Raw genomic sequence first — 27,490 nt, 5'->3', positions numbered from 1 at the left:
CCATCAAGAGCATCCTGACTGATTGCTTCACCGCCTGATATGGCAACTGCTCGACATCTGACCGTAAGGTGCTACAAAGGTTAGTGCGAATGGCCCAGTATATCACTGGGGCAAAGCTTCCTGCCATCCAGGACCTATACAATAGGCGGTGTCATGACGTTGGCCTGTTGGGGGAGGTTTATGACCCCCATGAATACCTTTGCCCTTTTCTTTATAGAGTTGACTCTTGTAAAGCCTTTGTAACGTAGAGAATCTGGTAACATCGAAAGGTGGGAAACGTAACCATACCTCGGTAATCCAACCAATTTAAAATACAGTGCCTTGCGAAAGTATTCGGCCCCCTTGAACTTTGCGACCTTTTGCCACATTTCAGGCTTCAAACATAAAGATATAAAACTGTATTTTTTGTGAAGAATCAACAACAAGTGGGACACAATCATGAAGTGGAATGACATTTATTGGATATTTCAAACTTTTTTAACAAATCAAAAACTGAAAAATTGGGCGTGCAAAATTATTCAGCCCTTTTACTTTCAGTGCAGCAAACTCTCTCCAGAAGTTCAGTGAGGATCTCTGAATGATCCAATGTTGACCTAAATGACTAATGATGATAAATACAATTCACCTGTGTGTAATCAAGTCATGCACCTGCACTGTGATAGTCTCAGAGGTCCGTTAAAAGCGCAGAGAGCATCATGAAGAACAAGGAACACACCAGGCAGGTCCGAGATACTGTTGTGAAGAAGTTTAAAGCCGGATTTGGATACAAAAAGATTTCCCAAGCTTTAAACATCCCAAGGAGCACTGTGCAAGCGATAATATTGAAACCACTGAAAATCTACCAAGACCTGGCCGTCCCTCTAAACTTTCAGCTCATACAAGGAGAAGACTGATCAGAGATGCAGCCAAGAGGCCCATGATCACTCTGGATGAACTGCAGAGATCTACAGCTGAGGTGGGAGACTCTGTCCATAGGACAACAATCAGTCGTATATTGCACAAATCTGGCCTTTATGGAAGAGTGGCAAGAAGAAAGCCATTTCTTAAAGATATCCATAAAAAGTGTCGTTTAAAGTTTGCCACAAGCCACCTGGGAGACACACCAAACATGTGGAAGAAGGTGCTCTGGTCAGATGAAACCAAAATTGAACTTTTTGGCAACAATGCAAAACGTTATGTTTGGCGTAAAAGCAACACAGCTCATCACCCTGAACACACCATCCCCACTGTCAAACATGGTGGTGGCAGCATCATGGTTTGGGCCTGCTTTTCTTCAGCAGGGACAGGGAAGATGGTTAAAATTGATGGGAAGATGGATGGAACCAAATACAGGACCATTCTGGAAGAATCTGATGGAGTCTGCAAAAGACCTGAGACTGGGACGGAGATTTGTCTTCCAACAAGACAATGATCCAAAACATAAAGCAAAATCTACAATGGAATGGTTCAAAAATAAACATATCCAGGTGTTAGAATGGTCAAGTCAAAGTCCAGACCTGAATCCAATCGAGAATCTGTGGAAAGAACTGAAAACTGCTGTTCACAAATGCTCTCCATCCAACCTCACTGAGCTCGAGCTGTTTTGCAAGGAGGAATGGGAAAGAATTTCAGTCTCTCGATGTGCAAAACTGATAGAGACATACCCCAAGCGACTTACAGCTGTAATCGCAGCAAAAGGTGGCGCTACAAAGTATTAACTTAAGGGGGCTGAATAAGTTTGCACGCCCAATTTTTCAGTTTTTGATTTGTTAAAAAAGTTTGAAATATCCAATAAATGTCGTTCCACTTCATGATTGTGTCCCACTTGTTGTTGATTCTTCACAAAAAAATACAGTTTTATATCTTTATGTTTGAAGCCTGAAATGTGGCAAAAGGTCGCAAAGTTCAAGGGGGCCGAATACTTTCGCAAGGCACTGTATGTGTTGGTACTTAATGAATATGATCTCAGATCAGTTGTTGTCTGAGACATTACTACTAATGACAGGATGACAAACTGTATCTTGGAAAGTCGACACATTCTAGTTATCAGATTCACATGGAATTGTTGTGCAATTTAAATGTTTAAATATCAAACTATTTGTGAAAAAATGAAATGTAATTTTAGCTTCTTACATGAGAGAACGGTTTGTCATGGAGAAACTCTGCTCACTCAGAAGCCCCGCCCAAGTGAACAAACTTTGGTTGTAAACTATGAAACATACCCTTCTTTTACCACTATATTCCGTTGACGAAAATTCTACTTTCTGTTTCGAGGACGTGAGGACGACGGTCCTACGTTAAAAGGGCTCAGATAATAACGAAATTAGCATCGTGTTGAAAGTGACGATCGACACGCCGAAAGGATGAATTTTGACTATACCAGCCAGAATATAGCACAAGCTGAAAAGTATGGCAACTTGGACTTTGAACTTTTATTCACTCCAGAAGTGATACCTCCTAGCCGCTGAGTTAGCAGCAGCCGCTGTAAACGTGGGCTAGGAAAGGACGGACGACGTACCCAGTCTAACACACACAACGACACTACAACGTATCCAGTTTACCACGTGATTCAGAGGACAAGAGATCCCTGCTGGGCAACCCGGCCTCTCATCCACGACCAACCTATTGAAGCGCAGCTCAGAGTAAATATTCCTTGCATTTTCTTTTTCCAAATGGGCGGTTATTTAGAATGCATAACATTCAATATTTACGACAGCATAGCTTCTCCCTTTGTTACTCAGTCTTCCCGCTCTTTCATTCAAAACCCAACCCCCTCTCTTTGTGTAACCAGCCGTCATATCTGTTCTGTCCGCTAGGGAATATTTTCCTTTATGACATCATTTGTAATCAATGTATGATCCATTCTGTGTAGATGTAATTCTGTGTGATTATTTAGGTATTTAGTAAATAGAAAATTTAACCAAATGTTGTATTGCTGATTCAACTTGTTAGCCAGGGTTCGTGAAGATAACCAAGAATTTACAACTTTCAGATGAGACTGAATAAAGTGACGCTTAAATATTGACTGCTACTGATGTGAAAGATTACTAGGCCTTTAAGAGTTTGTTTGGAAGATAACAGCTCTATAAACATTATTTTGTGGTGCCCCGACATTCTAGTTAATTACATTCACCCGATTAGCTTAATTAGGTAATATTAATTACAGAGAAATATTATAGAATAGCATGTCATATCACTTAATCCGGCATAGCCAAAGACACGACAGCGGTGTCAGAGGAAAGCCCATAAAATTGTCAGAGACTCCAGTGACCCAAGTTATAGACTGTTTTCTCTGCAACCACACGGCAAGCAGTACTGGAGTGCCAAGTTAAGGACCAAAAGGCTCCTCAACAGCTTCTGGCTCCTCAACCTCCAACCATTAAGCCGGCTGAACAATTACTAAAATCGCCACTGGACAATTTACATAGACTCCCCCTCCCTTTTAGTACACTGCTGCGACTTGTTGTTTATTATCTATGCATACTCACTTCACCCCCACCTACACGCACAAATAACCTCAACTAACTTGTACCCCCGCACACTGTAGCAGTAGTGGTGCCCCTTGTATATAGCCTCGTTATTGTTATTCTTATTGAGTTACTTTTTATTATTACTTTTGTCATGAGTGAACAGGGAGTACAGGAGGGGACTGAGCTTGCACCCCTGAGGGGCCCCCAGTGTAGCCGATGTGTTGTTACCTACCCTTACCACCTGGGGGCGAATCGTCAGGATGTCCAGCATCCAGTTGCAGAGGGAGGTGTTTAGTCCCAGGGTTCTTAGCTTAGTGATGAGCTTTGAGGGCACTATGGTGTTGAACGCTGAGCTGTAGTGCATGAATAGCATTCGCACATGGGTGTTCCTTTTGTCCACATGGGAAAGGGCAGTGTGGAGTGAAATAGAGTTTGCATCATCTGTGGATCTGCTGGGGCATTATGAGAATTGGCGTGTGTCTAGGGTTTCTGGGATAATGGTGTTGATGTGAGCCATAACCAGCCTTTCAAAGCATTTCATGGCTACAAACGTGAGTGCCTGTCGTTTGTCATTTAAGCAGGTTACCTTAGTGTTATTGGGCATAAGGACTACGGTAGTCTGCTTGAAACATGTTGGTATTACAGACACAGACAGGGAGAGGTTGAAAATGTCAGTGAAGACACTTTCCTGTTGGTCAGCGCATGCTTAGAGTACACAGCCTTGCGGGCTTGTGACTGTTGACCTGTTTAAAGGTCTTACTCACATTGGCTGCGGAGAGCGTGATCACAGTCGTCTGGAACAGCTGACGCTCTCAAGCATGTTTCAGTGTTACTTGTCTTGAAGCGAGCATAGAAGTTATTTAGCGCATCTGGTAGGCTCGTGTCACTGGGTAGCTCTTGGCTGTGATTCCCTTTGTAGTCTGTAATAGTTTGCAAGCCCTGCTACAACCGACGAGCGAGGGGCCATTGTAGTACGATTCGATCTTATTGCTGTATTGGAGCTTTGCCTGTTCAATGGCTTGTCAGAGGGCATAGCTGGATTTCTTATAAGCGTCCGGATTCGTGTCCCGCTCCTTGAAAGTGGCAGCTTGGTGCGGATGTTGCCTGTAATCCATGGCTTCTGGTTGGGATATGTAGGTACGGTCACTGTGGGGACATTGTCGTCGATGCACTTATTGATGATGCCCGTGACTGAGGTGGTATACTCCTCAATGACATTTGACGAATCCCGGAACATATTCAAAGGCTGTGCTAACAAAACAGTCCTATAGCGTAGCATTCATGTAATTTGACCACTTCTGTATTGAGCAAGTCACTGGTACTTCCTGCTTTAGTTTTAGCTTGTAAGCAGGAATCAGGAAAATCATAAAATGATGGTAAGATTTGCCAAATGGAGGGTGAGGGAGAGCTTTGTATGTGTCTCTGTGTGAGGAGTAAAGGTGGTCTAGAGTTTGTAGAAATTAGGTAAAAAGGATTTAAGTTTCCCTGCATTAAAGTCCCCGGCCACTAGGAGCGCCGCTTCTTGTTTGCTCATGGCCTTATACAGCTCGTTGAGTGCGGTCTTAGTGCCAGCGTTGGTTTGTGGTGGTAAATAGGCGGCTACGAAAAATATAGATGAAAAATATCTTGGAAGATAGTGTGGTCTACAGCTTAACATGAGGTACTCTACCTCAGGCGAGCAATACCTCAAGACTAGCTTAATATTAGACATTGCGCACCAGCTGTTATTAACAAATAACAGACACACATCCCCACCCCTTACCGGCCATAGCTGTTCTGTCCTGCAGATACACGGGAAACCCAGCCAACAGTATACTATCCGTGTCGGCATTCAGCCACAACTCGATGAAACATAAGATATTACAGTTTTTAATGTCCTGTTGGTAGGATGGTCTCGGATGGAGCTCATCCAGATGTTCTGATATCCAGAAGCTCTTTTCGGTCATAAGAGACGGTAGCATCAGCATGATGTACAAAATAAGTTACAACAATGCGAGAAAAAAACAAGTGGTTAGGAGCCCTTAAAATGGCAGCCACCCCCTCCGGCGCCATTCTTCACTACCTAGGGGAAACTTCACACGGAGCATGTACCTGTAGGAACTTGAGTCTATCCAGGAAGTCATTGACGTAGCTGCCCAGGGGTTTGAGGCTGGGGTAGGACTTCTTTATCCACATGCCAGGGATACGACCTTTCAGAATGCTGTTCACCACCTCCTCCAGCTCACCAGACATCACCACCAGGCCCTGACACACACACACAGACAGAGAGAAACACAGTTAAGACAAGAGGTATAGCAATACATTGCAGATATTTTATTTTTTTATTTAACTTGGCAAGTCAGTTAAGAACAAATTCTTATTTACAATGATAGCCTACATCAGCCAAACCCAGAAGGTCGCTGGTCTAATTGTGCGCCGCCCTACGGGACTCCCAATCACGGCCAGTTGTGATACAGTCTGGATTCAAACCAGGGTGTCTATAGTGACACCTCTAGCACTGAGATGCCTTGCCTTAGACCGCTGCGCCTCTCGGGAGTTATAGTGGGCTAGCCTAAATAATACATAAATCATAATACCCATACATACTGTATACACAAAGCGAAACACTAATTTCTTAAAGTCCTATGTACAGTAAGTATGCTGAACAGTGAACACTATAGCCCATCTCAGACCAGGAAGAAGAGAGTCCCAGACTGGAGTGTAGCAGCCAGGAAGAGATCCAGGCTTGTCCGTTTAGAACATCTCTCCAGAGATGTGACAGCCAAATAACGGGTACTTGAGAAAGGCTACGCAAGAGGCTCCACTCCACTCAAATCACTGTCACCTCCCGATAACCCTACTCATCATCCCGTTCCTGCTTTAACCCCACAGGACTGGAGCTTCATCTGAATAGTCGACTCGCTGAGACAGGGACCCCTACCAAACAGATTATAAGGATAACACACTCAGTGTGGGAACTCTACAGTGACAGAACCCTAAGGAGGCTCCCTAGAGCTAGTGTTTGTCTCTGAAGCGATTACTAGGGCCCACTTAGACACAGAGGGTGCCCTCTCGAGTACCGACCTCAGTGCTGAGGCATTCACACAGAGTAGGATCTAGGCAGAGATTAGTCCAGTGCTTGAATAGAAGACTGAAGAACACTAAATGTGTTCTCTCATGGAATGTATAGGCTCCATTGTTTATATCTTTGTTTACGTTTATGTTGTTGGATTAGGCTTTGAGGGTATAGATCATGGAGTATGAGTCACTTTAATCTAGTGAATTTATCATTTGAACAACTTTAGTCGACAGGAATCGAATGCTTTTGAGCCCAGCTCTGCTTTTCAGTGGGGTAAAAGTGGCTAGCCCTTCTCATTCAAAATAAACTTTTCATCAAGTCCATTTGAACCTGCGCACTTAGAACAAGCCGTATTCATGGGTTGCACCTCCATCACTCAGTCGCATCATGCCACTGTTATGAAGATTCTAAATTCTGACGTCTCAGCCATCGTGACTCCCAAAATTATTGTTTTGTCTAAATTAGTGTCTTAAAAATATGATGGCATTGCTAAAGTAGACAAACAATTAGTAGGAAACAACTTTGTAGTCATTATGATGTCGCCAAATCTACTAGCTAGCAATGCTAACATTGTTAACTAATGTTAAATAATTAGCTAGAAATGCTAAAGTTAACTAACGTTAAGTCCAGTACTCTCCCCTCACTCTTAGCTAGTTAGCTAAAAGCTCTTTCTCGCAAGTCAGTTTTTTCGTCCGAATACTTTGAAAGCATGAGAGTGGCTGCTACAGCAGCGTTTGTGACGTTATGTAGATTTTCCGGAAAAGTGGGGGAGAAAAGGCAACAGACTTGGTGAATCAGAGTCTATCTTTTTCGGAATTCTGAAGAAAAGTCAGGTTGCAAGTCACATCATCTCAGTCAAATTGAAGCTGCTTTTTTCATATGTTCGAGAATTCTAAACTCACCCTGTCATCTGTTGCGTTAGATTAATTCACAAATTATTTGTCTATCCAATCATTTGGTTATTGTCAGGGGTGCAACTGGGGACTAATCACTGGGGACGGGGAGGTCATGTCACCTCACATCCTGAAATTGCACTTTTGTACCCCCAGTTTTATCACTCCGAGTTGTAAAAGCAAGCAGAGCAGAAACTGGCTACTCTTTAGTTGACTGATGTAGCTGGCAAGGTAACTGCTGTTTAACTTGACAGAAAAAAAACTAAACTAGTGTTTATTCCCAGTGTTGAGCTATTAGCTAGTATAACTGACATGTAATGTTAGCTACTGTTTCATCCCCTCTCGACTGAGGTGAATTAATTAGCTACCTAGTAGCTACCACAGCCAGTTCAGCTCGAGCTTCTAGCTATCTGTCAGATAGTAATAATAGCCACCTTATATCGCTATCTAACAGCTGCTGTTTGTATGGAAATGTTTTGTAGCCTTTGTTTTGTCCCGTTTCAATAGAAGTAAATTAACCTGGCTAGCTTTCACAAGTTGATGAACCATTAGAAAGAGAACTGGCCAAAAGTTTGCTAAAGTTAGCTTTTCGTTTTTCCTCAATCACACTAGATCTGAATGAAATGATGAAACCAGCAGCCAAAAGATATACATTTTTTCAGTGCAATGCGAGTTTGTATTAGTCAATATAGCAATGTAACATTATTGAACTGTCAGCTTCCCTAGCTAATACCCTACTTTACACACAAACACAGCAATAAACAGCTATTCAGGCTTCACTGTCATGATGCACAGTCAGTACACAACACATTGTGCTCATCATGTCTTAGCAGGATCAGTTGGTGACAGGTGTCTTAAAGCTACAGTCTGGGATCTGGTAATAATGGTAATTTAAATGATTGAACCATTGATTCTATTCTTTGATAATATAATGTATAAATGAACACCAAGGTCATTTTTTGTCATGCCTCATCTTAGGAGGATTAGATGGCGACAGGGGTCTCAGCAGGGTCAAGCAGCCAATAATTACAATTCTGTGACGAAGCTGAGGTGAATTTTTGCAGATACAACAATATATTCTCTGTGCAGCAAACACCGGACAAGCCAGATTCTTCAAGATTTAAACTATTTTTAAGGTAGCCTGACAAACCTCAAGTTGATTTCCAAACGGTATCAAGATAGAGGCTTTTCCCAATATCTTAAAACATGTCAAATCAAAATGTGAGGAAGACCTGGTAGAAGCTATTGATGATGATGAATGGATACGGATACCGTATGTTTGAATGCCCAGTCATGTTCATATAATCTCAGACATAAATTACTGCAGTTTAAGACCATCCATACAACGTACTATATGACAGGGAAACTGAATTACATGCACTCAGAAATGTAATTCCTCTGCTGGAGGTGTAAAACATAAACAGGGATATATTTGCATATGTTATGGTCTTGTGAAGGCTAGCTGAATTCTGGCAAAGAGGATCTCAGTAACTCCCTTCTCCCTTTTTTTGTTTGCTTGAAAATGTTGATATTGGAAAATGTTGATACTGTTATCAGAAGAAACTGTGTAACCTAGCATTTACAGGGGCTAAGAAATGCATTGCCATTAATTGGAAGGTTGGTTATCCTCCCACAATGTCACAATGGATGGCAGAAATGTCAAGTTAAAGTATATTTGATTTATTACAAGATTATGGCTATACTGTAACTGTCATCTGGTCTGGAATACTGGAATACTGTACAACAAAAGGAGTCTGTATTGAAAGCATGGCCATTTCAGGGGAGAAACCTATTTAGGGAATCCCTAGCTGCTGGGCTGCTCACTCACTCTGGCCTTAGCCTAACACATCTGAAACCAATAATGATTGTTTGACAAAGATCCTGAAGCTGAGTGCAGTGTTTTGGTTTGGGGCGCTGCAGGGCGTTGGACCCTTAGGGGCAGGACGGGGCGATCCAGCTACCTTATGTGCAAGTAAAAAAGGGTCAACAGTACTATTACAACTATGATATGAATTACAGTGCCCTCAGTAATATTGGGAAAGTGAAGCATTTTCTCTTCTTTTGGCTCTATACCGCAAAAGTTTGGATTTTAAAACAAACAATGACTATGAAGTTAAAGTATAGACTGCCAGCTTTCAGTTGAGGGTATTCATCCATATCAGGTGAACCGTTTAGAAATTACAGCACTTTTTGAACATTGTCCTCCATTTTAGGGGAGCAAAAGTATTGGGAAAAATTCACTTTATGTGCATTAGGTAGTAAAAAGTTAATATTTGGTCCCACATTCATAGCATGCAATGACTACACCAATCTTGTAACTACAAATTTGTTGGATGCATTTGCTGTTTGTTTTGGTTGTGTTTCAGATTATTTTGTGCCCAATAGAAATTAATAGTAAATAATTCTGAATAATTCTGAGTGAGAAAGTTAGACGCATGAATATCAAACCAAGACATGCCAACCTCTCACCATTACACTAACAGCGGAATTTTTTTGGGGGGGGTATGATATTTGTGCGTATATAATGTTCACTAATCATTACTCACAATTCATTCAGGATTATCATAATCATGGTAACATCCACATTCATGTAGAAGTGTTTACAATAAGAGTGTCCAATATTAGATTGGGTAGAAATGCTGGAAATGAGCTTTAGATGCCCAGAAATTCTGAGGGAGGACCCCCCCGACAGGTTATGTCCCACCCACTTCTAAAACCAAAGTTGCACCCTTGCTTATTGTTATTGTAAAGTCAATCTGACGACATCACAATGATGACAAAGGGTTTTCCTACAAATTATTTGCTTCCTTTGAAATGTCATTGCGCTTCCAAGACACATTTATGTACTTTATCAAATTGTATTTGTCACATGCTTCGTAAACAACAGGTGTAGACGAAGAGTGAAATGCTTACTTACGTGCCCTTTCCAACAATGTAGAAAGAAATATAATAAAAAAAGAATAACTTGAGGAATATATGCACAATGAGTAATGATAAGTTGGCTATATACACAGGGTACCAGTACCGAGTCAATGTGCAGGGGTACGAGGTAATTGAGGGAGATATGTACATACAGGAAGGGGTAAAGTGACTGAGCAACAGGATATATATAATTAGCAGTAGTGTATGTGATGAGTCAAAATAGTTAGTGAAAAAGGGGGGTCTATGGAGATAACCAAATAGCTACCCGGATGAACTATTTAGCAGTTTTATGGATTATGGGTAGAAGCAGTTCAGGGTTCTGTTTGTTCCAGATTTGGTGCATCGGTACCACTTGCCATGTGGTAGCAGAGAAAACAGTCTATGATTTGGATGGCTTCAGTCTTTGACAATTTTTTGGGCCTTCCTCTGAGACCGCCTGGTATAGGCGTCCTGGATGGGAGCTCGGCCCCAGTGATGTACTGGGCCGTATAAATTACACTCTGTAGTGCCTTGCGGACAGATGCCAAGCAGTTGCAATGCCAAGCGGTGATGCAGCTAGTCAAGATGCTCTCAATGGTGCAGCTGTGGTTCTGTTTGAGGATTTGAGGGTCCGTGCCAAATCTTTTCAGCCCCCTGATGGGGAAGAGGCATTGTCATGTCTTCTTCACAACTGTGTTGTTATGTGCTGTCCTTAGTGACATGGACACCGAGGAACTTGAAGCCCTCGACCCGGTATAGGCCCTTCGATGTGGATGGGGGCGGGCTCGGCCCTCTGTTTCCTGTAGTCCACGATCAACTCCTTTGTCTTGCTGACGTTGAAGGAGAGGCGGTTGTCCTGGCACCACACTGCCAGGTCACTGACCTCCTCCCTATAGGCATCAGAAAACTTAATGATGGTGTTGATTTCGTGCGGGCAATGCAGTCGTGGGTGAACAGGGGTTACAGGAGGGGACTAAGCACTCATCCCTAAGGGGCCCCCATGTTAAGGGTCAGCTTGGCAGACATGTTACCTACCCTCACCACCTGGGGGTGGCCCATCCAGGATCCAGTTATAGAGGGAGGTGTTCAGTCCCAGGGATTTGAGCTTAGTGATGAGATTGAATGGCACTATGGTGTTGAGCTGTAGCCTAGTGGTTATGAGCGTTGGGTCAGTAACTGAAAGGTCACTGGTTTGAATCCCTGAGCCAACTAGATATAAACATCTGTTGATGTGCCCTTGAGTAAGACCAGCATCCCGGAGTCGCCTCTTCACTGTTGACGTTGAGACACGTGTTTTGCGGGTACTATTTAATGAAGCTGCCAGTTGAGGACTTGTGAGGTGTCTGTTTCTCAAACTAGACACTCTAATGTACTTGTCCTCTTGCTCAGTTGTGCACCGGGGCCTCCCACTCTTTCTATCCTTGTTAGAGCCAGTTTGCGCTGTTCTGTGAAGGGAGTAGTACACAGCGTTGCACGAGATCTTCAGTTTCTTGGCAATTTCTCGCATGGAATAGCCTTCATTTCTCAGAACAAGAATAGACTGACGGGTTTCAGAAGAAAGTTCTTTGTTTCTGGACATTTTGAGCCTATAATCGAACCCACAAATGCTGATGCTCCAGATACTCAACTCGTCTAAAAAAGGACAGTTTTATTGCTTCTTTAATCAGAACAACAGATTTCAGCTGTACTAACATAATTGCTAAATTATTTTCTAATGATCAATTAGCCTTTAAAATGATCAACTTGGAGTAGCTGTAACGGCTTTCTTTAGGTGAAGTAGAGGTGGACCAAAACGCAGCGTGGTGGTTATTCATGTTCTTTAATAAAGACACTAGACATGAATAAACTAACAAAAACAATAAACGTGGAAAACCAAAAACAGCCCTATCTGGTGCAAAACACAGAGACAGGAACAATCACCCACAAACACACAGTGAAACCCAGGCTACCTAAATATGATTCCCAATCAGAGACAATGACTAACACCTGCCTCTGATTGAGAACCATATCAGGCCAGACATAGAAATAGACAAACAAGACATCCAACATAGAATGCCCACTCGGATCACACCCTGACCAACCAAAACATAGAAACATACAAAGCAAACTATGGTCAGGGTGTGACAGTAGCTAACACAACGTGTGTGTCATAGGAGCGATGGTTGCTAATAATGGGCCCCTGTACGCCTATATAGATATCCATTTAAAAAAATATTAAAAATCTGCCGTTTCCAGCTACAAGTAATTTACAACATTAACCTCTCGGGTAGGGGGCAGCATTTTCACGTATGGTTGAAAAGCGTGCCCAAAGTAAACTGCCTGCTACTCAGGCCCAGAAGCTAGGATATGCATATAATTGGTAGACTTGGACAGAAAACACTCTAATGTTTCTAAAACTGTTAAAAGTAAGTCTATGAGTATAACATAACTGATATGGCAGGCAAAACCCCATGGACAAACCAACCCCCCCTCCCAAAAAATTCAGCCTACCACAGATTTCAATGGCTGTCACTTTTATTATCAGGCGAAATTCTCCCAGATTGCAGTTCCTAGGGCTTCCACTAGATCTTTAGAAAGAGTTTCAGGCTGGTTTTGGGAAAAATGAGCCAGAAATTTTAGTTTTTCTAGATGACTCCAATTTTGGCTGTAGTGTTTCCAAGAACGTGGAAGCGAGCGCGTTCTTTGTTATTTTTCTCCGTTAAAGACAATAACGATTATCTGTCTTGCATTTGATCGTTAATTACGTATTAGGGTACCTAAGGTTTGATTATAAACATTGTTTGACTTGTTTGCAAAAGTTTATTAGTAACGTTCGGGATTAATTTTGTATGCATTTTGATGGAGGGAAACTGGGTGGATCATTGACTGAAGCGCGCCAGCTAAACTTTTTATGGATATAAATAAGGACATTATCGAACAAAAGGACCATTTGTGATGTATCTGGGACCTTTTGGAGTGCAAACAGAAGAAGATCCTCAAAGGTAAGGCATTTATTATAGCGCTATTTCTGTCTTGAAGTGGCGCACCTGCCTGGTTGAAATATGTTTTTCATGCTTTTGTATGCAGGGCGCTGTCCTCAGATAATCGCATGGTATGCTTTCGCCGTAAAGCCTTTTTGAAATCTGACACAGCGGCTTGATTAACAAGAAGTTAAGCTTTATTTTGATGTATTACACTTGTGATTTTATGAAAGTTAAATATTTATAATTCTGTAGTTTGAATTTCGCACTATGCATCTGGTTTAGAGGAAAGGCATAGAGGCAAAGAAACACTGGTCAAGTGTTTCTTTTACACCGGTACATTAGGTTAATGTTCTCCTTACTTTGATGGCTTTCTGGATGTTGATGCAGGAGTCTCGGATGATCCTGAGCAGGTTGTTGAAGCGGCCCATCTCCTGCACCAGCACTGTGTTCATGCTCTGGTTGTAGCTGGTGGGGAAGCGGCGCATGGATGCCTCAATGTCAAAGTCGGGTGGCAGCTTGCTGAGGACGTCTGCAGCCACGTCATACACCATGTCGTCTGATGACTTGGCGTCACCCCCTGAGGAACGTGACTGACAGGAGACAGAGAAGTTAGTGTGCGCGAGTTTGGACAACAAATACAATTGTGTGCTACTTAGTGGTATGTTGAAGGTGAAAAAAAAAAACATTTCAATTTTTATTTTACCAGTGTTAGTCTCTTCCAAGGCCCTATCATGAAAATCCAACTATAACCTTCAACAACTCAAGATTATTCTGACTACACACAGGTACTGCATCAATTTATCTGTACTTACTCTGGTTTCTCCCTTGAGTCTAAGCCCTGTGCTTTACTTATCTGTAATGCTCACTGAGGTCCAAGGCCTCAGCGGTACTTACTGTTAACTCTCCCTGCAAACACAAACACACACAGGTTTGGTTACCAACAAGTGTCATCATGAAATTTCAAATCCCTTTCTTGCATAAGTCTGGAGTGCCAGGGAAACAAATAAAAAACAATTCCCTCAACTTTTCAAAGTAATTCATTCTAAAGAATGGTTATTTTCCCGCTTGCCATATTTACTCACTGGTAGCGTTGTCACGACCCAGCGGTAATGGATAATCATTAGATGATAGTTGGGGTTACAGTAGGAATGACAAATAGCTGCTTCATTCCACATGGAGCATCTTCCTGTTTATTGGTCATTCAGAGTAATGTCCCGTATTAGCTGCTAATAAAGTTCACACTTGACTGCAACTATTATTAATCTTAGTGAAGACGATAAGTATGAATCAAGATTAGGCTTCACTGAGTCCTAATTGTACATTCTTTTTTTTTTTAAGTAGCGGAGCCTAAGCTGAGACCATTTTCCTAATATTTGAGTTGCATTCTCCCACTTTTGCCCTCAGAACAGCAGAACTACATGGTGTCGAAAGGATTCTGGCCCATGTCGACTCCAATGCTTTCCACAGTTGTGCCAAGTTGGCTGGATGTCCTGTGGGTGGTGAACTATTCTTTTGTCTTGCCCATTCACCCTCTGAATGGCACACATACACAATCCATGTCTCTATTGTCTCAAGGCTTAAAAATCCTTCCTTACCCTGTCTCCTCCCCTTAATCTTCACTGATTGAAGTGGATTTAACAATAAATAAGGGATCATAACTTTCACCTGTGTTCACCTGCTCAGTCCATGGTCATAAAAAGAGCAGGTGTTCTTAATGTTTTGCATACTCAGTGTATGTGTGTGGTGTGCGTTTGTGTGTCTGTGTGTGTCTGTGAGCCATTATGCCTGAGCAGTTAGCTCTAATCTTTTGGCTGCCTAATTTTCAGCAAAGCTAAACAATTATTTATTTTTTTAACTCCAGCTGTAGATTCTAGAAATATCTCAATTTCTGTCACCCATTGAGTTTGATGTTCACTCCTTTAGAGTTCTACTGCGAGTGGTTGTGATAGACGTAAGCTAAGCTTCTACGAGCTAGTAACTTGGGCCGACTCAAAGAGAGCTTTCATGGAGTATGAGACGTGAGTGTCACACCCTGATCTGTTTCACCTGTCCTTGTGATTGTCTCCACCCCCTCCAGGTGTCGCTGATTTTTCCCATTGTATTTATCCCTGTGTTTCCAGTCTCTCTGTGCCAGTTCACCTTGTATGTTTCCAAGTCAACCAGCAGTTTTCCTGTTCTCCTGCTTTTTGCATTTCTCCTATTTCTAGTCCTCACAGTTTTGACCCATGCCTGTTTCTAGACTTTGTACCTGCCTGCCTGACCATTCTGCCTGCCTTGACCACGAGCCTGTCTGCCACTCTGTACCTCCTGAACTCTGATCTGGTTTTGACCTTTTGCCTGTCCACAACCATTCTCTTACCTACTCCTTTTGGATTGATAAACATAGTTAGACTCCAACCTTATGGCTCCGGTGTCTGCATCTGGGCCTCGCCTTGGGTCATGCTAGTGGGATCACAGAGTTTCCCCAAAGCCAATGATTGTCACACCATGTTATCATACTCCGTCAAAGGCAGACAATGCATCGCATTTACACGAAAGAGAGTTTAGTTTTTTGGAGGGAGATATCGCTGTACAAATAACTTTTCTTCCGAATTAATATTGCATGGTACAGTTTAATGGAAGGTAATCAAATATTAAAGTCTGGCAAAGATACTGATAAAATAGGTAAGATGTGTGTGTGTGTGCATATGCATGCGTACATGCACCACATCACACACACAGGTTTGGTCTGAGTTTGGAAACATGCCATGATAATAAATGACGTACAAAGATTTGGGACATCTGGGATAGGTGACAAGAAGGTGTGCTTTGCTTTGGTTTATGATGTACCTCCAAATTCACTGCCGACGGAAAGAAAGGGATGTGCTAACTTTAGCCACTGTTTCAATAGATCCCAAGCCAAAACTCCCTGCTATTGAGCGTCACTCTACATATGACTTGAGTGAGTTCACAGTTGTATGGAGGTGGACCATATGGCTAGCACTTTGCTCTAAGTAGCTGTCATAAAACCTATACTGTCATTTGAAAATGGCTGTAAGAGAGCATGGCATATAACACTGCCATGAGGATGCCATGGTAGGACATGGCAGATTAGGACAACAATCATGACACATCTGAAAACTGGGATTCACTGTGCCAAATGGTTGGTGAGCTTACTTTGTATTCCATATCTTTGCATGCCTATAGTACAAATCAAGTGTGTGTGTATAATATGTGTGTGTGTGTGTAAAGGCACTACAATGATCTATTGTGTTGAGTTTGCTGGCCATACCTGTGTGAGCAGAATGCTATCGAAGAGCAGCTGCGTCTCGGACTGGTCCTTGGTGATATCAGCGTTGGCGTTCATACCAAAAATCTCAGGAGACGGATTCAGAGGCAGAGCCTTGGTGTAGTCTATGTAACTGTTATACTGCAGAAGGGGGGAGGGGGGTAGTTTGGTGACATTTAGAATAATGACTATGTAAATGAAAGTTCATGAATAAAATATGGGGTTTAGGAAAATGGCAAATAAAATTGTGCATATATTATAATTGTTCTCACAAATAAATTAAATGACACGACTGGCAGTGGCCGCCGTGTCTCGTTAATGACTTAAAAGGTACCTCCAAAAGTTAACTTTCTTGAACTAGTTAATGTACTACTTAAATCACCTCAACTGACTTTCTTGACTTCTGTCTCTTTACGTCTATAGTTCGCCAGAGCTAGACCATTTAAAGTGTAGTTCCATAGTATTTGATGCCTTCATGTTGACTGTTCCTCAATCTCACATCATAATATTTGTTCTTTACTCATTAACAAAGATTACTTTGATTTATTTTACCTTTATTTAACTAGGCAAATCAGTTAAGAACAAATTCTTATTTTCAATGACAGCCTAGGAACAGTGGGTTAACTGCCTTGTTCAGGAGCAGATTTTTACCTTGTCAACTCGGGGATTCGCTCTTGCAACGTTTCAGTTACTAGTCCAACGCTCTAACCACTAGGCTACCTGCCGCCCCAATGGACAAATATCATATTTAATAAGGGAAGACAAAATACATCATAACTGAAATGAATGAATACGTAATGTGTCTTTGCATTATATTAAGTGGAAGCAATGTACATGTTTCATGCACAGATGGGCATGAATAATACATATGAACATGCCTGTGTCGATTAATCCCAGAGTTATATCCGATCTTTCTCAGATCTTAAAGGTACAGTTCACCTCTACTTCAGGGCTCTCCAACACTATTCCTGGATGCTACCCTCAGTAGGTTTCATTCCAACCCTAGTTGTAACTAACCTGATTCAGATTATCAACCAGTTAAATTATTAGAATCAGGTGCACTAGATTATGGTTGGAAAACCTACAGGATGGTAGCTCTCCAGGAACAGGGATGGAGAACCCTGCTCTACTTTCAAGTAAATGTTTTGATATTGGGGTGCAACAACCATAGAATAAACAGCTTTGCGATTTAGGCGAACAGTCCATTTCATTTGACCAGGGCTCCCTCGAGAAAGTGATTCCGATCTCAATGGGACTCACCTCGATGAATAAAGTATAAACTAGAAAAGGACATTTCCTAAAGAAAATGTGACATTTAAAACTTAAAAAGGTTTTGGAGCTAGAGCGATTGGAATAATAACTATGTGGAATTTGTGTTCTTGCTTTCACAAATACACAAATACAGTGGGGCAAAAACGTATTTAGTCAGCCACCAATTGTGGTGTCCATTGACAGCTCTTTGGTCTTGGCCATAGTGGAGTTTGGAGTGTGACTGATTGAGGTTGTGGATAGGTATCTTTTATACTGATAACACGTTCAAACAGGTGCCATTAATACAGGTAACGAGTGGAGGACAGAGGAGCCTCTTAAAGAAGAAGTTACAGGTCTGTGAGAGCCAGAAATCTTGCTTGTTTGTAGGTGACCAAATACTTATTTTCCACCATAATTTGCAAATAAATTCATTAAAAATCATACAATGTGATTTTCTGGATTTTTTTTTCTCATTTTGTCTGTCATAATTTAAGTGTATGATGAAAATTACAGGCCTCTCTCATCTTTTTAAGTGGGAGAACTTGTACAATTGGTGGCTGACTAAATACTTTTTTGCCCCACTGTACATTTCAACCATATGAGAAGTTGTTCCTTACGTCTCCCTCCGGTGGTGAGTAATACAGGCCGCTGGGGTCAAACTTGTAGTCAGGGTCTTGAATCTTGGGGGTGTAGAAGATCGTCAGGATGGTGCGCAGCGTCCGCCGGTCCCAGTCATCCGTCACGCGGCCACCGTAGTTACATTCACCAGTCATGTAGTGGATGGCTTCAAAGGGCACTTCCTGTGTAGGGTGGGCAGAGGGAGTCATGAGCGGTCTGAAATTTAACCATATCCCCTATATAGTGCACTACTTTTGACCAAGGCCCACATAGGGACAACAGTTGTGCTCTATATATGGAATAGGGTGCCATTTCAGATGCTAACATTCATTCCCAATGGGATGACATTTAGATATGGGTCAGTGTCAACTCAATGCAGTGTGTTTGAAGGTATTTAAAGAAGCACTGAATTATTCAAATTCAGTCCCCCAATGAAAACATCTCCTTTCAGCTGGTGACAAAACAGCAATTTTTCAATAAGTGATATAGTTGCACAAGTGACAGTAGAGGTCGAATAGAACTTTAAAGTTTGGGAGAAATGTTGCAGGTAGACAGGGGGAAAATCACTATCCATGGCATTGTGGATGAAAATTTCCCCTGCAAATGTTGCAGGTGGCTCTTTGGTTATAAGGGAAAATGTCAGCATATTCAAAGATGCCTCTTGATCAGTTTCTTCACAACTTGTTTTGTAGGAAGGGAGTTGAGAAGGGCAACGGAGTACTTTCTGTGGTTTTTAAATGTCAAGGGGGTTTTGAATCGGGCTGATGAGACTCGAGTGCAGCAAAAGCACTTGTAAATGTCAGTTGGTACCCACATGTACACTTACTTTAGATATAGATCATATTGGAACGAGTGAGAGAACGAGCCGTATTCTAAAATTGCTGAAAACATTTTTTCCCCCTCATCAATCTACACAAAATACCCCATAAGTGTTAAGTTTTTACTAAATAAACTGAAGTAAACAATGAATGAATAAAAATAAGAAAATAGAAAAATAACAAATAATTAAAAAGAAACAATAAAATAAAAGTAACAAGGCTATATAAAGGGGGTATCGGTACAGAGTCAATGTGCGGGGGCACAGGTTAGTCAAGGTAATTGAGGTAATAAGTACATGTTGGTCGAGGTAAAGTGACTATGTATAGATAATAAACAGAGAAAAGCAGCAGCGTAAAAATGCAAATAGTCCAGGCAGCCATTTGGTTAGCTGTTCAGGAGTCTTATGCCTTGGGGGTAGAAGCTGTTAAGAAGCATTTTGGACCTAGACTTGGAGCTCCTGTACCGCTTGCCATGCAGTAACAGAGAGAACAGTCTATGGTGGCTGGAGTCTTTGACAATTTCTTGGGCCTTCTTGGGTCTTCTGACACAGTCTGGTATAGTGGCCCCGGTGATGTACTGGGCTGAAGCACTACACTCTAGTGCCTTGCGGTCGAAGGCCAAGCAGTTGCCATACCAGGCGGTGATCCAACTAGTCAGAATGCTCTCGGTGGTGCAGTTGTACAACTTTTTGAGGATCTGAGGATCCACGCCAAATCTTTTCAGTCTCCTGAGCGGGAATAGGCATTGTCGTGCCCTCTTCACGACTGTCTTGGTGTGTTTGGACCTTTCGTTGGTTATGTGGACAACAAGGAACTTGAAGCTCTCAACCTTCAGCCCAGTCGATGAAAATGGGGGCATACTCGGCCCTCCTTTTCCTGTAGTCCACGTTCATTTCTTTTGTCTTGATCACGTTGAGGGAGAGGTTTCACCACACTGCCTGATCTCTTGCCTCCTCCCTATAGGCTGTCTCATTGTTGTCGGTGATCAGGCCCACCACTGTTGTGTTGTCGGCAAACTTAATGATTGTGTTGGAGTCGTGTTTTGCCATGCAGTCATGGGTGAACAGGGAGTACAGGGGGGGACTGAGCATGCACCCCTGAGGGGCCCCCATGTTGAGGATCACCGTGGCAGATGTGTTGTTACTCTTACTACCTGGGGGCGGCCCATCAGGAAGTCAAGGATCCAGTTGCAGAGGGAGGTATTTAGTCCCAGGGTCCTTCGCTTAATGATGAGCTTTGAGAGCACTATGGTGTTGAACTCTAAGATGTAGTCAATGAATAGCATTCTCAAGTAGGTGTTCTTTTTGTCCAGGTGGGAAAGGGTAGTGTTGAGTGTAATAGAGATTACGTCATCTGTGGATCTGTTGGGGCGGTATGCAAATCGGAGTGTGTCTAGGGTTTCTGGGATAAGGGTGTTGATGTGAGCCATGACCAGCCTTTCAAAGCACTTTATGACAACAGAGTGCTACCCTCTGTAGTCATTTAGTCAGGTTACCTTGGTGTTCTTGGGCACTGTGACTATGGTGGTCTGTTTGAAACTTGTTAGTATTACAGACAGTCAGGGACAGGTTGAAAATGTCAGTGAAGACAATTGCCAGTTGCTCAGCGTATGCTCAAAGTACACATCCTGGTAATCCGTCTGGCTCTTTGGCCTTGTGAATGTTGACCTGTTTAAAGGTCCTATTCACATGGGCTACGGAGAGCACGATCACGCAGTCGTCCGAAACAGCTGATGATCTCATGCAGGCTTGCCTTGGAGGACGCATATAAGTAATTTAGCTCGTCTGGTAGGCTCGTGTCACTGGGCAGCTCGCGGTTGTGCTTCATTTTGTAGTCTGTAGTAGTTTGCAAGCCCTGCCACATCTGACGAGTGTCAGAGCCAGTGTAGTAGGATTCAATCTTAGTCCTGTATTGACACTTTGTCCATTTGATGGTTCATCGGAGGGCATTTCTTATAAGCGTCCGGGTTAGAGTCCCGCTCCTTGAAAGCAGTAGCCCTACCCTTAGCTCAGTGAGGATGTTTCCTGTAATCCATGGCTTCTGGTTGGGGTATGAATGTACGGTCACGGTGGGGGTGACGTCATCGATGCACTTATTGATGAAGTCAGTGACTGATTTGGTGTACTCGGAAGAACTCCCGGAACATATTCCAGACTGTTCTAGCAAAACAGTCCTGTGGCTTAAAATCTGCATCATCTGACCACTTCCGTATTGAGTGAGTCACTGGTATTTCCTGCTTTAATTTTGGCTTGTAAGCAGGAATCAGGAGGATAGAGATATGGTCAGATTTCCGAAATGGAGGGCAAGGGAGAGCTTTGTATGCCTCTCTGTGTGTGGAGTAAAGGTTGTCTAGAGTTTTTTTTTCTCGCTCTGGTTGCACATGTACCATTCTGGTAAAAATAAGGTCAAACTGATTTAAGTTTCCCTTCATTAAAGTCCCCGGCCACTAGGAGCGCCGCTTCTTGTTTGCTCATGGCCTTATACAGCTCGTTGAGTGCGGTCTTAGTGTCAGCATCGGTTTGTGGTGGTAAATAGACAGCTATGAAAAATATAGATGTAAAATCTCTTGGTAGATAGTGTGGTCTACAGCTTATCATGAGACACTCTACCTTAGGCGAGCATAACCTTGAGACTTCATTAATATTTGATTTTGTGCACCAGCTGTTACTGACAAATATACACAACCCACGACCCCTTGTATTACCCGGAGGCAGCTGTTCCCTCTTGCTGATGCATGGAAAACCCAGCCAGTTGTATGTCATCGTTCAGCCATGACTCGTGAAACATAAGATAGTTTTTAATGACCCGTTGGTAGGATAGTCTTGACCGGAGCTCATCCAGTTAATTATTCAATGATTGCACATTGGCTAATAGGACTGATGGTAGAGGTGGTCACACACTCGCTGTCGGATTCTAACAAGGCACTCCGACCTACAACCCCTATATTTCTGTCTCTTCTTCATACGAATGGCAGGGATTTGAGCCTTGTCTGGTGTCTGAAGTAAATCCTTTGCATCTGACTCATTAAATAAAAAATCTTTGTCCAGTATGAGATGAGCAATCACTGTTCTAATAGCCAGAAGCTCTTTTCAGTCATAAGAGATGGTGGCAGAAACATTATGTACAAAATAAATTACAAATAAGGCGAAAACTCACAATAGCAGAATTGGTTAGGAGTCCGTAAAATGGAAGCCATCTCCGGTACCACTCTTCCTCTACGGACAATTCCGTCGACCTCATGGCTTGGTTTTTGCTCTGACATGCACTGTCAACTGTGGGACCTTGTATAGACAGGTGTGTGTCATGTCCAATCAATTGAATTTACCACAGGTGGACTCCAATCAAGTTGTAGAAAAACCTCAAGGATGGTCAATGGAAACAGGATGCACCTAAGCTCAACTTCAAGTCTCATAGCAAAGGGTCTGAATACTTATTTAAATAAGGTATTTATGTTTTTGATTTTTAATACATTTGCAGACATTTCTAAAAACCTATTTTCACTGTCATTATGGGGTATTGTGTGTAGATTGCAATTATATATTTGTTTTATACATTTTAGAATAAGGCTGTAACGTAACAAAATGTGGAAATAGTCAAGGGGTCTGAATAGTTTCCAAAGACACTATGTAGCGGTATTTATTAGAGAGGGGTAAAGAATGATTTTGTTCGGGAGTCAGGCAGGTATTAACCATGCCGAAAGGAAAAGAGTAGAAGAGAGAGAGTACCACTACCAGACCCACACACATCAGCAGAAGAGACTGCCTAGAGTGTAGCCTGTTTACCAGATAGCCAGTGGAGAGAAAAGAGAATGCACACCATATAAAACCCACATCACAGCACAGGGGTAACCTCAACAAGAATACCTCATAAAATAATAATAATACTAATAATGGCAGAGCAATTTAACAGCAACTTCATACAAGAAAGAACCCAGTCATCAACAGAGGATTTGCAATAATATGTATTATCGTCCAGTGGAGGAGTGCAGAGGGTATGAATGTAGGGGGTGTTCATAGACACAACAAAGGCCTTAAAAATGTCCACAATCTTCTCGGATACATGTCATTAGTACACCTCAATACAGTTCACATAACAATGCATAACTTGCAAGCAACCTCCCTTTTAACTAAAATGTCCACCCAAATACTTCTGGCAGGGCAATAATAGTCCAGCTCTAATGAACTTCAATGGCAAGTGCATTGGAAAAATAGAGAGTCTGTTGCAGGGTAAAGCACTGGAACGATAGTGGGAAGAGAAAGAGAGAAAGAGAGATCTTAGCTGTGGTCTTCAGGCGTGCCGGTGTACTGTCTGACTGTCCAATGGTTTGTTGGTTTGTATGTTAAGGCTTCGCAACAATGTTGCTACTAATCCATGCAATACATAACGGGCGCGGTCCCAAACGAAAACAACCACGACCTAGAGCGATTACACCAACGATTGAGTTACTTTATAACTTTATAAACTACACACGCTGAAAACAAACAAAACTTCTGCAGCACACACAATCAAAATGTCGCGCCACCCAAGAGCTCCTCCCCAAAGAGCTGAATGAGCTCTCTTTATTTCCTCCTTCCTTACTGCTCATGCGCTCTTAAAGTGGCAGTGCACGGTGAAGGCTCCGTGCAGATTTCGCCACAACTGTATAAGGAGTAGTAGTGACGTAGTCGAGTCACTAAACCTCGAGTCCGTGTCGAGTCCCAAGTCCCCCTGTGCTCCTGTCCAAGTCAACATCCGAGTCCCAGTGCTCGAGTCCTGGTCCACGTGCTTAAGTCTGATTCACAGGGTCAACATTAACTCAAAATGTAGTTATTTACCCAGTCAGATTTAGTGTAGTGGCAAGATGAATTATTTAGTCAATATGGTTTATGAATGTAAAATGCAGACCGCCAATGCACGACACAAAGAACAAAATGTAGCACAGGTAATAAAGGTTATACCTTTGAATGGTTAGGGCTAGAAACAAGCTGTTTTCTTTGTAGAAAAGAAAGAGACGTGTCAGAACCTGGCTATGGAATGCAATTGGGAAAGTGGGAGGGTTGAGCAAGACAACGTACTTAAAGACAACCTACTTTTCTATACTCAAGGGGAAGAAAGACAAACATAGCTATACTGTTGTTTTACGAGTAAACTCAATGGTATTGTTTTTTAATTTAGTAAAGCAGCTTGTGTTTCTTAACCAGGCAAAGGGTAGCTAAACTAAAGGCTGGTGACTGGTTAGCTACGGGAAACAAAAGCGCCGCCTTCACGACATGTATGATCAGAGGCGGAGCCGGAGCGTAGCCTGCCTGCATGTCTGCCCACACTCATCGCTTGTTGCCCCGCACCTCACCAGCTGATGTAGGCTGTGTGTGCGAGTCCAAGAATCCGAGTCCAAGTCCGTGTCACCAACGGTCAAGAAGGCAAGTATGAGTCCAAGTCACCAACGCTCAAGTCTAAGTCGAGTCACAAGTCATGAAACGAGTCATGAAAACTGGACCTCGAGTACTAGAACACTGGGGAATAGAGTGCCATTTGGGAAGCAGCCAATAATGTATATGAGAGAGAGAGAGACAAGAAACACAACCCACACATTAGGTTGACACTGACTATTTAATGTGGTTGACAATGACTTTTTCCACAAATATTGTGCATTTTATCAGAATCTCCCACAAGTTTTCAAATCGGTTGAGATCTGGTGACAGAGACGGCCATGGCATATGGTTTACATCATTTTCATGCTCATCAAACCATTCAATGATCACTGCCATCCTATGGGGACATGGCCATGGTAGCGAAAATAATGACCTCAAGCATGATGGGATGTTAATTGCTTAATTAAGTCTGGAACCACACCTGTGTGGAGGCACCTGATTCCAATATACTTTGTATCCATTATTTTAGCAGTTACCTGTAGCCGGGGTCAATATGTTTTCAATGGACAAATGGACATCCGGAACTACAACAGGGAACTAACCAATATTTTAAAAAGTCATAAAAATACATGCCAGGGGGTCAGCTTGATACATTTTTGCACTTTCACAATAGAGGACAGTTGTTAAACGTATTGCTAAATTCAATTCGTAGAAATAAATTAGGGCCAATAACACAAAAGTATGTGTGTGTGCATAGCACACATGTTTATGTGTGTGCATTTTTATTGCGAGTCATGAAACTCTGTGTGTGTGTTTGTGTGGTGTATGTAGTGTATAGTATGTACCTCATACTGCTCCAGGAACATATGGAGCTGCTGGACAGAGATCCTCAGGTCGGTTTCATTGAACTCATACGGAATGTTCCAGCCCATGGGACCAAACTTCTTCCTCTCCTGGATCAACGCGTGGAAGAAGCACAGGCCATACAGCAGCCTCTTAAACACACCCTGTGAGAGAAACACACACACACATTTAGATCACTAGATCATCTTTCTACATCATTATAGATTTAGAGGGACAATCTGACATACAAATATGTACTGTAGATAGATATATATACATATATATATATATATATATATATATATACATACATACATACATACATACATACATACATACATACATACACACAGGCAGACAGACACATCCACAGACAGACACACACACCGGCTTGCTGCTGCTGGAGAAGAACTCGGGGTCGGAGATGGGGTCCATGAGGAAGGAGCGGGCGATGTTGGCGCGAAGGCCTTTTGGTGCCTCATTGGTCATCTTCACCCCGTTCTGAAGCACTGCCACAGGGAAGGTGGGCGAGGGGTAGCTGGTCAGCCACAGACGGAAGTCTGGATGGGTGGTGTCAGGGTTCAGCTCCTAACAGAGGCACACAGGGTAGAGACATTGGGGTATACTAACAGACAACTGTTTATCAGTGTATTATACCCCTTATACTGTAAAGCTATTATTGGGGACTCTGACTTAAAGAGGCAATCAGCAGTTGCTACATCCATTTTTGGATGCATGTACTCATTGATTCTTGAAGAATATAACTTAGAAAATGACTCATGAGCTTAGTTCAACAGTCGTACCCCGTCAAAGCCCAAAATATAAGCTTGTTTTACTCCAATGTTTGTAAACAAAGTAAATGTAAACAAACTATTTAACCTCAAACCATGGTTAAAGCTATAATTTAGAAAAAAAAACAACTACCTCTACAACTTCCTTCATACTGCATGCAGAATGATATCCACGAGTTCATCTGACTCTGCGGTAAGTAGAAAAACAGAAAACGGAATCTCGCAGTATCCCTTTAGGATCTATGTATTTAAAAATATGTATTTATTTTTACTCAGACCACCTGTATATTTGACACCACTGGGTTGGACAGTTGAAATAAGCTCATGAGGTGTGACTGATCAGGGACTGATGATCAGGAACTGATTCCGACCTGGGACACCAAATGAGTGAAACTACAAGGTAGAAAAGAAAACCAGAACTGTTTTGGCATTCCAGGACCAGAGTTGCCAGTAGCACCAGTAGTAGTACACCATTGTATTTGGTGAGTATCCCCCATTTTGATATTTCACAATCTAGGGACTTTTCAAGTTTTATTAGTTGTATTTACAGGGTATACACATGGTATACACCATCCAACGAAATACTCACTTGAACATGCAACAACTCACAACAATGCAACAACAAAAATAAATCAAATATAAGAATACGAACGTAAATGGCTCAGTAGAATAGAATAAACATTTAAGCATGATTATAATACAGGAAACCACAATTTATATTCCAAGTGTTTAAATTGTGCAATGTTTAGCAATAACAATAAGAGTCTGGTAGCAGCAGTTGTAATGTGTTTGAAGGATGAATGTATTTGTGTGTGTATGAGTGAATGTCTTTTTTTCCTACCCTTTTTTCTCCCTAATTTGGTGATATCCAATTGGTAGTTACAGTCTTGTCTAGTCGCTGCAACACCCGTACGGACTCGGAAGAGGCGAAGGTCGAGGCTGTGCGTCCCCCGAAACACAACCCAACCATGCCGCACTGCTGTTTGACACAATGCCCACTTAACACGGAAGCCAGTTGCACCAATGTGTTGAAGAAAACACTATGCACCTGGTGACCGTGTTAGCGTGCACTGCACCTGGCCCGCCACAGGAGTCACTAGTGCGTGATGGGAAAAGGACATCCCTACCGGTCAAGCCCTCCCCTTTACCCCGACAACCCTGGGCCAATTGTGCACCGCCCCATGGGTCTCCCGGTCAATGATGGCTGCGACAGAGCCTGGACTTGAATCCAGAATCTCTAGTGGCACAGCTAGCACTGCACCACTCGGGAGGCCCTGTGAGTGTAT

General features: G+C 42.4%; 1 protein-coding gene across 3 annotated transcripts in view; it reads right to left on the bottom strand.

Moving 5' to 3' along the window:
- The window catches only part of dnah7 (dynein, axonemal, heavy chain 7), a 228,584-nt gene that overhangs the window by 16,161 nt on the left and 184,933 nt on the right, over positions 1-27,490 (bottom strand). For 2 of the 3 annotated variants that reach the window (XM_042314994.1, XM_042315009.1), the window contains exons 59-65: positions 25,801-26,001; positions 25,416-25,577; positions 18,401-18,583; positions 16,536-16,673; positions 14,159-14,170; positions 13,624-13,854; positions 5,541-5,693 (exon numbers count right to left, since the gene is read on the bottom strand). In XM_042314994.1, the coding sequence (XP_042170928.1) occupies positions 5,541-5,693; positions 13,624-13,854; positions 14,159-14,170; positions 16,536-16,673; positions 18,401-18,583; positions 25,416-25,577; positions 25,801-26,001 (1,080 nt within the window). The remainder of the gene's footprint in view (positions 1-5,540; positions 5,694-13,623; positions 13,855-14,158; positions 14,171-16,535; positions 16,674-18,400; positions 18,584-25,415; positions 25,578-25,800; positions 26,002-27,490) is intronic. The other variant, XM_024403140.2, reaches the window with a different exon arrangement.

The sequence above is a fragment of the Oncorhynchus tshawytscha genome, linkage group LG03 (genome assembly GCF_018296145.1).
Source record: "Oncorhynchus tshawytscha isolate Ot180627B linkage group LG03, Otsh_v2.0, whole genome shotgun sequence".
In the NCBI taxonomy this organism is placed as follows: Eukaryota; Metazoa; Chordata; class Actinopteri; order Salmoniformes; family Salmonidae; genus Oncorhynchus; species Oncorhynchus tshawytscha.
This window is presented reverse-complemented; position numbering and strand designations above follow the sequence as displayed.